General features: G+C 35.9%; 1 protein-coding gene across 1 annotated transcript in view; it reads right to left on the bottom strand.

Annotated features, from left to right (window-relative positions):
* Nucleotides 1-6,393: 6,393 nt before the first annotated feature.
* The window catches only part of LOC306878869 (testis-expressed protein 264-like), a 68,638-nt gene continuing 61,393 nt past the window's right edge, over nt 6,394-13,638 (bottom strand). The window contains exons 3-4 of the mRNA XM_079431445.1: nt 13,320-13,500; nt 6,394-7,634 (exon numbers count right to left, since the gene is read on the bottom strand). Of these exons, the coding sequence (XP_079287571.1) occupies nt 7,321-7,634; nt 13,320-13,500 (495 nt within the window). The 3' untranslated portion in view covers nt 6,394-7,320. The remainder of the gene's footprint in view (nt 7,635-13,319; nt 13,501-13,638) is intronic.

Below are 13,638 nucleotides of genomic sequence, written 5' to 3' on the forward strand. Positions count from 1 at the left end.
ACTTCTATCCATCTCAGCCTCAAATTCATTCAAGGTGTGTCAAAAAAAAAAAGTCAATGTCAGTAGGGTATTCAAAATAGCTTTTGTGTTCTGCAGAAGAAATTAAGTCATACAGGTTTGAAACAACTTGAGGGTAAGTAAATGATAACATATTTTCACTTCTGGATTAACTCTGTTGTTACATTTGGCTGTTTGTATGAGAGAATGTTTCAAGGAAAGAAGTGATTTTAAAACATTTTAAAATGCTTCCAAATAGACTCTTCCAGCTCAAAATATTGCCACAGTGGAACTAAAAAGAGCCGCAGTGCAACTTGATCTGATTTATTATATCTGACAATATAATTCAACATACTTTACCAGTTCTCCTTTAAAACTTTAGAAGGTAAATATTAGATTATAAGAGAATCAGCCTACTGACCTTTTCACATGGGGCACTTATTATCAGATCATACTAAGGGACAACTAACATTTAAATGACATCCATTCATTGCAGCTTGGAGACGACAGGAAATAGCAATAAAAACGCTGCCAATCAAACTCCCCACACTCTAAACCACTGTGAAATCAACTACACAAAAGATCAAGAGATTCAAAAAGCAAAATTGGATTTGTACTTAAATTTGTAGCTTTTTTTTTTTTTACTGTATGTGTGTCTGTGTGTGTATCTGCAGTTGATTTCAACATACTGTATATATGTTTCTTTCTTAATGTCTCTAGTGTCTTATACAAACACAAGGACATAAGGAAGGCTTCTTCTCTGCATTCTAAATGGTCTCTCCCCTCCTTCTCTAAACCTGTACATTATTCATGTCCCAGTCACTGGAGACACAAAAGCCTCTGCATACTGGGTTTCCCCTTTGCCTTTAAACACTTTAATGCAACCCTAATACATCATATTATGTATTTATCTGACACATACTCTTAGGAGTGTGAGTAAACACACATATGGTCTATTCTCCCTGTTGGACAAAGTACACAGCACAGACCCGCTGTGATGAAACCCCACTACATGTCTGCCTTTAGTTGTAAGTATTTGCATTTGGTTTAGTTTTTCTCCCTTTCTCTCAGAAGTACACAAATATATACACATGTGCCCTACTGCACAGATGCACTAAAGACACACAGATCCTCCTGTACCTGTGCATGAGTCTCTCCTGGGATCTGCATGGTCACAGAATTTCTCTGTAAGTCTTTTACCAGATGCTTGACAAGAAACACACACCATCTGCTTCTGAATGTGCCTGATGCATTCCAGAGGATCTTAACATTACCTCAGGCTGCCAGAGTGAAAATGAAGACATTTAAAGGCATTAAAATGCTGCTATACTGCTGTATGTTGATAATGGCATTGCATTTAGCAAAGATCATTGATTTAACATTGAAATAATGTTAGATCAATGAGCTTTGCTATTTGGGATAAATATCAAAAGAATGCACCATTAAGCAAACTGTGAAGAAAAAGTGGGTTATATTCATCATTCGGTTATCACTTTGTCTATAAAGTTTAGCTAATAAAACCAAACTTTATTAATCGATAAGAGTGAATTAAGCTCCCTCATTTCATATAACAATCATTTAATCTGTTAATCATGTGGTAGATTAATAAAACGATGTGTGATTATCTAGGAGGGAGATGTGATAAGATAGATATCTGTTTAATGAAAACATTCGCTTAACTGTTATGCCCATTGTCCTCGTGTCGTTCCAAAACAACTTCTTTCATATTCCACAGAAGAAAGCAAGTCATAAACATTTGAAATGACATGAGATTGAGAACGAGAACATCCAAATTCTTCACAGAAAGCTCTCTCAGCCCAGATAGGACTCGAAGCGAAGACTTTCTTGCTGTGAGGTGACAATACTCCCATTAAGCCACTGTGACACACCACTTTACACCTAAATTACTTTTACTGTCTTTGTTGCTGTAACCTATCAATCACCCCCGTAGCAGAATAATCTCACAAGAGGTTAATCTATTTTCCACCTAAGGCATTTGTCAGCATCTGTGACTTATCCCACCACAGTAAATTCTTCACCAAAATGCTTGTCGTCCAGACTAAAAAAAAACATTAGTTGAACTCTGTGTTTGCAATTCTGAGTTTTATTGTTGATCAATTTTCAAAGCGGCTGTGTTACTTGCAGATAAGGACTAAGGAGGCACTTTTCCACACCATGGCGGTGATAACGCAGCTTTGCTGTGCTCACAGAGGCGTCTCCACTTTACTGGATCACTGAGACCTGAAGGACTTGCTTTTATTTATCTCTTTCACTCCATTTCTCTTTTGCTCCATTTCAGAATTCAACAATTCAGAAATAAATGTAAAATAATTGAAATTCTCTTAATTAAAACAAAATAAATGCAATCCAATTGGTCCTAATCAGTAAACAAAAAACTTATCAAATATATTTTATCCATCCATTCACACATTATATAAAAATACGAACACGTTCGGGGGATTCATAACGGTTTTTGATTCACTAAATAGAACTGAGTCAAAAGAGTCATTCGTTCGGGAATCGGAAAACACAGGTCGCCTTGTTTCTGCGTTGTTCCATCCGCATGGCAAAACAATGCACGTTCGTGAAACGTTAACCGAGCGTCATAAAAATCATTCATATTCATATTTCGGTTCTTGTTTTCCAGCTTTATTTGAGCAGAGACTGCGTGGCGCGATTCTTGACTCGCGCGCAAGTCTTCACTGGAGAAGATAAGAGCATGTCCGGCGCGAGCTTGAATTATTTAAAACTAACCAGCCTAGCGGTTCTTCGCCTGTTTGTGTTTCTTTTATTTTTAAACCACAGCATGATTTGGACTGCCATGCTCACCGAAAGCCAAACATGATAGTTTCGTTAGCATGTGTTTATCTCCATATTTAATGCATTCATTTTTAATTCAATTCATAAATAGGGACGAAAATGAAAATATGATATTGTTAATGATCTTAACTCCAGTATGATGTCGTTTTAGGAGACACCAGCTAGACATGGTCAAACCTGCACATTGTGATATAAAGCTGATTTACAACCTGGATCATGATCTGAAACATTTCAGAGAGGCAGCAATCAAACCCCAGGGCATGAACTAACACCGTTATTATTGTGATTCGAGACAAAGGTTTAGACACAGCCACAAAAAAAAAAAAAAAAAAAAAAAACCTTACCATAGACTACAAAACAACGAATTACATAATGATAAAATGTATATTCTGAATTTATATTACCATAAAATTAATTTACTGATAAAACGTATAGCCTATTCTAAAGGCAATACGCCTTCTTTTTGCTTTTGATAAAATATTTATATCATGTGCATTTATTAAAAAAATGTTTACAGCGTATCTCACACGAACAGCTGAATGAGAGACATTGCGCTATGCACTTTACATTATGATTCATTGTAGCTATATCATTGATACTAGTGTCTTAAAGTCGACAAGGTTTGAATTGAAACCGTAAGCCCCTTTAAAGTCGTTTTAATAAGATGCCTCACTTAAACCGTCAACAAACTTGTGATATGTTAATGCGAAGCTGGTTAAATACACTGCTTTTTCACTTCGCGAAACTGTTGAACCTACATGCAACAAGCCACGATTTTATAGAAATGAAGTTGGAGTAGTGGGAACAGGCTTTGTATTCATCCAGAGATGCGTTTCAGACACACCCCGGAGCGGAGCGGGAGTGCTTTGCTATTCAAAGCGATATGTGATGAGATGTTACCTGTACGTTTGTTTATCTGATCTGACGCTGTCTTGTGTTGCCTTTTTGAAAACGTGTCAAACTGAAAGACTTGTGCAAAGGAAAAACAATGCAATGCTTTTATTTTAAATAAGTAATTTCTTTGTTATTATTATTATTATAATTTCTTGATCGCGTCAGATGTCAAAATGCAATGCATGCTTTAACCAACTGTTAGCAACGCTAAGTTTATTCCTGTCTACATTTGTCGTGCTAACCGATCTCCAGAAACAGAAATCTCTATATGGTAAAATTACAAAAACAGATAAGAATCAGACGATAACCATCTTACCTGACCTGTCCAGTTCACCTCTCATCGACAGATTCCTGGCGGATCTACTTAAAGACATCCGGTTAGAAGTCCGTATCCTCGCACAGTTTCGTATTACTCTAATGTTAATTTAAAGCATATGGCTGAATTCCAGCAGTGGGATCCAGGTTTCATTCAGCGGGTGAAGTTTGCATTGAGCGCGCTCATCGGAGACGCCATGCGCGCGTGGAACTGTCCGTGGTGCTGAAAAGGCGTCGCGCGCGTCATTGGATTCCTTGAGATTTTTTGCCTACCTAAAAACGCCAAAGATTACTCGCTGCACTCAAACTTTTCTAAGTAAGTGCGTGCTCTGATGGGATTACATTTGCACTGATTTGATGTCTAACCCTGCTCAAAATATCGACTGGATATCTTCAACTGAAAAACAACTCGAAAGTGGGCATGTATGCTAGTTGCGTTTCCAATTCACCGACCACTGGCACAGAAACATCTACAACGAACGATCATGACCGCATATCGAGAAAACTATGCTGACAACAACTTGACTCAGTCTGTTCTAACTGCTCCGTGAGGCACAGAATATGTAAACACGCCGAAAGACGTCAGATTGTGTCAATTTTGTCTAATTGGCCAAGCACCAGTCTGCGACGGCGATGTGTTAAGGCTGGCTTGTCAGAATCGCACATCATGAGATCAATGTCCCATTTCAGGTCGATAGACAAGTTTCAACACGACACGAGTGGAAAGCGTGCGCGAGTGCACGAGCTCCCGTGAGGATTTTCTCAGACCGAACATAGATTGTGTGGTGACCATTTACACGTTGAGCCAGTCACATCCCATCTTGAATTATCAATGTTTTACAACTTGCGAGATAGTATATGCTTGCGAAATCTGTTTAGACATCTTGAAAATCAAAGATTGCTTATGGCATAGCTATTCCTCGAAGGATCCTAAGCACGTTGCATTTTAAGTGACAGAGTTAGTAAATAATAAATGGATATACAAAAGAACATATTGTGCAGTGAGCAAAGTCAGACCATTTTAAGAGCAACGGTTATTTCACCCAAAAATGAAAATTCAGATATTTACTCACCATCATGTTGTTCCAAACCCCTATGAATTTCTGTCTTCTGTAGAACAGGAAAGGAGATGTCAGGCAGAAATGTTAGGGACTGACAGCCTCAGTCACCATTCACTTCCATGACGTCTTTTTTTTCATACAATGAAAGTGAATAGTGACTGAAGCTGTCATTCTACCTAACATCCTGTCTAGACAAACTCTGATTAAACAATATCATACAGGTAATAGTGCTACTGTGGTGGTGACTAAGTACAAATAAGATTCAGCCTCAGGTTGTTGTTCATTACAGCAGCACTATTGCAAGTGTGATATTATGTTTATGCAATAAGATACATTACATACAAATCTAGAAGATACATAGTGATCACTTATTGGGTTTCTTTTTGCATTACCAATGAAAATAGGTAAAAAAGAGCATAACACAAAAGTTCCTCCTTGTCTGTGCTTCACTAAGCTCACAGCAATCCTGTGACAAAGTGTTCAGAAGATAGAGAACCTGCCGGAGCTTTAGGATGAGGCACTTGTATTGATCTGTATTGTCAATGGTAAAACACATCATCTAAACAGATCTCCAAAGGAGGACATTTATACCAAAGGGGATTCATGAGGCTTAAAACAGATAATAAGACACTATTCTTATTAATTAAGACTAAGAACTAAGGCTAGCATATGACAACAGAAAAAAGCTAGGGAATTTGTGACAAGTAATAGAACTTTACACAACAAATATATACACAACCATTCAAAAGTTTGGGGTCAGTGTGATTTTTTTATTTTTTGGAAAGGAAAATCAAGAAAATATTACTTAGATTTAAAGACATTTATAATATCACAATTTTTTGTTGTCTTTTTTTTTCAACCATTAAGCAGCACAACCGTTTACTAAATTAATTATTAAAATAAATATTTTTTGAGCACCAGATCAACATAAAATGATTTCTGAAGGATCATGTGACACTGAAGACTGGAGTAATGATGCTGAAAATTCAGCTTTGCCATCACAGGAATAAATTGCATCAAAAAAAAAAAAAAAGTATATATATATATATATATATATATATATATATATATATATATATATATATATATATATATGTATATACACAGAAAAGTTATTTTAATTTTTTCTTTAATTTTTGATCCAATAAATGCAGCATTGGTGAGCCTAAGATACTTCTTTTAAAATCATTTTTAAAATTATCTTACAGACCACAAACTTTTGAATGGTAAGTGGATATTTCATATCGTTGTATAGTAAGAAGGTTGAAGTAGCTGTTAAAGTGAACACACAAACCACAAACACTTCCCCATTTGCCATACACATACTTTATATTTTCTTGCAGAATCACAATGTAAAAGACTGATCAAATGACCTGCTGAACATCAGAGAGCAACTGTCAGTATCAAAAGATGAAACAGCGTATGATACAACTGATATTCCAATATTCTGACACAGTAAGAAAAATATAATCCAAAACAAACAACAGTCCTTAAGCTGAAAACCCTGTTTCTCTCCTAATTAGCTGATGAAAAATGACAGAAAAATACATGGGAAAGAAAATATAGCCTGATTTACTTGAATATGTCCTGTGTATTGTTTGTATTGACTTTTTCTTTTCCAAAAAACAAAAACAAATCAGTTACATGCAGAGGGCACACAAACAGTCAAATTAACACACTCCAATCATTAACAACATGCACTTTTTATTCTCACTCTTGTTCAGTTCTATTCTACAGCAACAGACAGCATTTGGAATGAATTATTCATGTTTTGAAGCAAATGTTACTGAATACATCATCTGTGGAACATGTTAATGAAATAAAATATCTGATTAAGCTTCATTAGTTGCGTTAAAAGTGTTACCTCATTTTCAGAATCTGCCTGATTTACTTGCTGCCTGAATGTAGTTGATAATTACCGTGGGAAGACAGACAATAGAGAAAGCAACATATACAACTGGTTTCCTCAGAAATAAATACAAAGCCGAAGAATAATGTGCATTTCATAAAGTCTTTAATAAAAGGTTCTGAAAGGGATAACTGCTTGTTTGCTGATAACAAAGAAGTTACTTTTTAGATATTTAGGGATGTTAATTTCAAAGACGTAGGAAGAAAAAAAAAAAGCCTTTGATGATTTCAAAGACACAGACAAACTTTCTCCCTCTCACACATGCACCCACACACACATATGCGCTCATCATTCACCCACATTCCTTCTAATCCGCTTTATCCTTCACTCCTCCCTGTTCCCGATTGTTTCTCCCACCATCATAGGCTTCTGCTGTCCATTATGGTCTTCCTCCTCTGCTTCGTTTTTCTTCTCCTCCTTCTCCTCTTCCACTTCCATGTCCAGCTCTTCAAAGGAAGAGCCACTGCCAACAGACTCACTGGACCCCTTGCCCCCTAGGTCCCCATCCTCACTTTGACCCTCTTCCTCCCCCAGGCTCAGCTGAGAGCTCTCCAGTAACGGGGCTGAGGCCTCCATCTCATCCCTGCTCTCTTCAACCACTTCCTGGATCATTGGGCTTGACCTTTTCTCTGGTTCACCTGGAACATAAAGTATATTAACAGGTTAATCAATTAAGAATTTGCCACCACAACAGAATCCCTCTAGGCCACATTTCTCGATACAAAGGAAATATTCATATTGTGCCAAAATTGTTCTAATCCAACTCATGAAGATCCTTCAATATTATTAGGAACCATTGTGAGTAAACAGACTGAGAAATCTGGTTAGAATTAACTCACCCTCAGGTCATCCTGGATGTAAAAGAAATTTAGCATTACATTACTTGCTCACCAATGGATCCTCTACAGTGAATGGGCGCCGTCAGAATGTGAATGGGTGCCATCAGTTCAAACAGCTGAATAAAACATCACAATAATCCACAATTCACACGACTTCAGTCCATCAATTAATGTCTTGTGAAAGTGAAAAGCTCCATGTTTGTAAGAAACAAATCCCTAATTTTAACTTCAAACCGTCGCGTCTGGCCAAAATATGAGTCTACAATCCATAATAGTGAAAAAGTCCATCGCCCTGTTGTCTTCTCACATCAAAATCATGTTTGTTTATAGCTATTTTAGACTGTTTTGTTTTGTGCTTGTACACAGTTTATGATGTGTGCATATTTCTCTCTTGATTCCGATGAGGTGCCTTTTTCACTGGAGAAAGCAATATTATGGATAAAGGAGTCCTGTTTTAGCTGGAAAAAATAGTTTGAAGTTAAAAACTTCTTAATGATGAATTTGTTTCTTACAAACACACAGCTTTACACTTCACAAGACATTAATTGATGGGCTGGAGTTGTGTGGATTACGATAATGTTTTTATCAGCTGTTTGGACTCTCATTCTGACGGCACCCATTCACTGCAGAAGATCCATTGGTGATCAAGTGATGTAATGCTAAATCTCTCCAAATCTGTTCCCATGAAGAATCAAACTCTTATACATCCTGGATAACCTGAGGATGAGTACATTTTCATTAAATTTTTACTAAGAACTAAGAAAACAAAGAAAAAAGTGGTTCCTTTAAGAATGATTAAAGATTCTTTGGGGAACCAAAAATGATTCCTACATGACATTGTTGTGAAAACCCAATATTGGAATTTTAATAGTGTAAATGAATTTTAAAAATAAGCTAATAAAAGTTTTAAAACTTACATTATAATATAAAAAATGGAAAATGGCAGTTTAACGTCCTGCTGTTATCGCTGATGGCCTTCGGGGATCCTTTAATGGCATTTCAGCATCAGAGGGTTACAGTCATTTACTAACAGCAGTATAATTGCAAGAAGCTGTGCTGTTATCGTGACACACACCAGGTGAGAGCTATAATTGCCAAAAAGCTAAATATAAGCTAAAACAACCCCCAAAGGCTGTGTTTGAGCCAAATTAAAAAAGGCCTCCAAAGGGATTTCAAATATTTAACTCAGAATTAAAGGTGAGGCATCAGTAAACAGCTGTGATTCTGTTGGGGGAAAAAAGGAATTCCTAAAAGAGGAATAGAAGCTTTATGAATCTAGTGGTCACTACAAACATGCCAAACATGGCAAAGACCCAAAGCAGTTGTTAACATTTTAAGCACTCGTTATATTATTATGGCTGTACATAGATTCAATTTAAAAAAATCTAATTAATTACACAAGATGCTAAATTGATTGGATTTATCAAGTTACCAAAAAAATCCCCCAAACGAAGGCACTACATTATTGTGGCAGACAGCATTGAACAGACATTACAAAGCAGCTTTACAAGTCAATAAACTGATTATTTTATTTACATATAATTGAACATAAGCCTAATCACACACCACAATCCTTTTGAAAATCGAGTAAGGTGCTGTTCTGTGAAAATAGGAAGAAGTGTAACTTAAAAATATAGACAGAAAAATAATTAAACTGCATTGGGTCAGGAAAAAATTTGGGCAAGAGCCCATGATCTCTTTGTAAGGTGTAATTTATGAGGGTCATGGCTGCAATCCTTTGCTGAAACTGCTTAAAATGAACAAATAAAGTGACTGAATCATAATGAGGATGGAGATGGATGAAAGAGGGAGGGGGGGGGGGGGGGGGGGGGGGGGGGGGAATCTACACTGTGAGTCTGATACCAGCTATTTAAACTAGAATAAAACTTCCCATTTAGCCTAATTTCTTTTAGGAAAGCAGTGAATTTGACCTCCCTTCCCTCCCTGCCAGTTTTAGTTTAGATGGAAAGGAATGATCCCTCTCTCATCTTGCTCATCTCAACATATTAGATATGGCATCTTAATTAAGCACCAGTTCTCTGCTCATTGTGAAGATCCACACCAGCAGAAAAGAGCAGCAGTGAGGGGAAGACCTTTTCAAACCCCATTAGGTGCCACAACACACCTTATATTTGCCAGTCACATAAATATGCTTAAATGTCATTCATTTTAAATGAATCCTCCCCAAGAAGCCTGAATGAATGGTCTTTTTATGACAGTAATAAACTCTTGGTCAAAGGAGGAACCTATACTCAGCTACGCAAACTATGACCACAAAATATGGATCTATATGCTGGAAGAAGTAATATTTTATTTTCAAAATTGTTTATATATTTATATTTATAGGAAAAATACACACAAGAAGTTTTTAATAATTTGTTTATTTTTTTATTTTTTATTTTATAATTCTTGTTTTTTAATGTTTTATTCCATCAAAAATATAGTAAAAACATTAATATTATTACAATTTAAAATAACAGTTTTTTGTTTGAATATATTTTAAAATGTCATTTATTCTTGTGACGGCAAAGCTGAATTTTCAGCATCATTAAGTTTCACGTGATCCTTCAGAAATCATTTTAATATGCTGATTTGGTGCTCAAATATTACTGGTGCCCAATTATTAATAAAGGTGCTTATTATCATTGTAGAAAACAAAATATTTGCTATGATACTATGATTCTTTGATGAAGAGGAAGTTCATTGACCAGCATTTACTTGAAACAGAATTTATTTGTAACATTATAAAAGTCTTTACTGTCAATTTAATGCATCCTTGCTGAATAAAAAAGTTTTTTTTTTTTTTTTTTTTTAATAATTGTATTTCCCCCGAACTTTGGACTAAAACAGAAATTGTTACCCAAACCGTTCATCTAAAACCTACTCGTAAGACAGTATTTTCCTTCCCAAGTCCAAGTCACCACAGCTAATTATAACCTCTCAGCCAGAGTATGTGAGAAACCTTTTAACAACCCAAAAGGGCACTGCTAAGATTAGACTGGGCTTTCCGGTCCTGGTGAATTTGCCTGTACTTGTCCTTCACATTGTGCACAGTGTACCCTTGGTGTTCTTGAGCACCGTGACACTGGAATTAGCTCTGTTCACAGCTTGAACGACACCCTCTAAAAGATCATTGTCACATCCGAGAATGGTCATTTGGGAGCAAAATGTGATGCTCAGCGGGTCCCTAATTCACCAGCGCTATCCACTTTTCCTAATCACTTTCTTGGCCTTAATAACTCACCTTATCGTCATTATCGGCTTCAGTTCTAGACATATCCCGGCCTGCCTGAGTCTCAGAGTGTCAGACCACAGGAGATAGACACAAAAGATTAAATATGGAAAATAAGACACTATGGCCATTAACCAGTAGAATATGAGCATGTAATAAATAGCATGGTGATATTAAACGAGTCACACTCTGAAATTAGCTTTTCATGTCTTTTCATTAAACACACCGTCTATAGCAGGTGCTAGTAGATAGAAAAATCAAAATGGCAAAGAAAAATATTATAATACATGCTATATATAATACATATATTAGTATGCACCATTGTACATCACTGAAAAAAAATAAACAGTTTTGGCACTAACACGTCAAATTTTGATATGTGGGGAAGAACTTCCAGTAGTAGAATTTGCTTCCAGGCTCTCCAAACGGTTTGAAATCTCAACAAAGCTGAAGCATATCTTTCCATGGAAAGCCTCTTAAATCGCATTTGCCTGAATTAGTTTCTAAATTGGGTCCAGTGGGATTGTTAGCCGAGCTTCAGGATTTTTGTTCAGTAAAATGTTTCCGACGAAAGGGATTTTGAAAGAGGACAGGACTACGTAATGATAGGTACAGTAAATGAGAGAGAGTAAGTGATAGTGAGAAAGAGCCCATCACTAACACTGTAACAAAACCAAAAATATTAAATTTTATATAAATTCATCAAGGAAAAAAAAAATATATTGATGTAAATTTACTGTAATATATATATACACCTGTATATATATATATATATATATATATATATATATACACTTGTGTATATAATTTATATATATATATTATTTATAAATATATACATTTATAGCTGAAATGCTTTTAGTATGAAAGCACATGTGAAGTGAATATGTGAAGAGCTGCATGCTTATATACTGCTATGCATTTGGAATGAATAAAGGTCACTGCATGTACACATTGAACTCAATGAATGTGTCAAATAAGCTTAAAATACCCACACTGAAATCCAAGCCCAGTCCTCAATGCATAAATCTAAAGTTCTTTGGTTCATGTTAAAGCACCTAAGACACGTAAGAGACAGGAATGGATGGAGAAAGAGAGAGTAAAAGCGAGATGGACTGCCCTGCAATCCCCCAAATGAAGGGGTTTGATTCACAACCTGCACTTGTCAGATCCAGCTGAGCAGCTGTGATTGAACGGCCTTTAATTAAGAGAGCTGCAGGCACACACACACACACACACACACACACACTGAGTTTAGCTGTTGTCCCCACTGGAGTAATGACTCTGTTTAGCTGTGCAGAGCAGAAAACAGCCCTCAGACTTTAGCATCAATCTTCACAGCCATTTTACTGACCACAGAGTGAATTGTGAACAACTGCTGCTGTGACCGAGCCGTGCTCTTTCATTTTTCTCAGTTTCACAGTTTGTCGGCTCACAACAGAGACATAATACGGCAGATAAGGTGTGACTACTGTGCAATTGGTCTGGAATAAATGCACATGATGAATGAGTCCTCATGAACACATTCAGGCAAGCACTCACAAGCCGTTACTGGCAGGTTCTGACAGATTTATAACATCTGAAATGAGGGTAATAGTTTGGGATCCTAAGCAGAGGTGGCTAAAGTACTGGACATTGAACATGGCAATCACACAAGCCATCTGTCTGTAACTACATAGATATATTACTTTGATATTACTGGACAAGGGATGAGAATCAAGAAACAGCTCTTATTAAGAATTGTTATAAATAGATTTTCATGATGCTTGCATTTTTTCCCCACACTGTAATGTATTTAATATATAATATAGCATATGCATCAGGGAATTGAAATCATGTGCTTTGAATCATACAATTACAATTAATTAATATAATGTTGCAATTGTATAATAATAATAAAAAAATAATACTAAACTCAATTTAATATTAAAAATAAATGTAAATAAATATTAAAAATGTTTGAATTTTATTTGAATATTATTTATTTTTTAAAATAATAATAATAATAATAATAATAATAATTCATACTGATTATTTTTTTATCATGATGATGATGAAGGTAATAATATTAGCAATAATAATTATTATTATTATTATATTATTTAATTTAAACATTAGTTGTTTTAATTTAGTGATTTTTAAAGCAAATTAATACAGTTTATTTTTAATGATGATGAAAGAGATTAAAAAGAAGATGATGTAGAAGATGAAGAATTCTCATCCTTCCTGGGCCGATTAGTATAGTAACATACCCGCCGCCAACTCTTTAACATCAGCATCTTTATGCTCCACTGTCTCCTCGGTGTCGTCAGATGTGTTCTTCTCAAGCCGTTCAGGCACATAGAAGTCCATCTGATTCTCCAGAGGACACATGTAATGGATCAGATCTCCTTTGCATATCTCTAGGAATGGGTACGCATTCAGACTCCTTTCCTAAAAGAAAAAAAAGACAGAAAAATGATTAACGTTGCATACTCACGATGCCACAACTCATGCATACATGCTGCAGTCTTGAAACACTGTGTCAAGAACATTCTCCTTCAAATAAATCTATACCTCTTAATCTTTTTA

This window comes from Barbus barbus (assembly GCF_936440315.1).
Source record: "Barbus barbus genome assembly, chromosome: 13".
Taxonomy (NCBI): domain Eukaryota; kingdom Metazoa; phylum Chordata; class Actinopteri; order Cypriniformes; family Cyprinidae; genus Barbus; species Barbus barbus.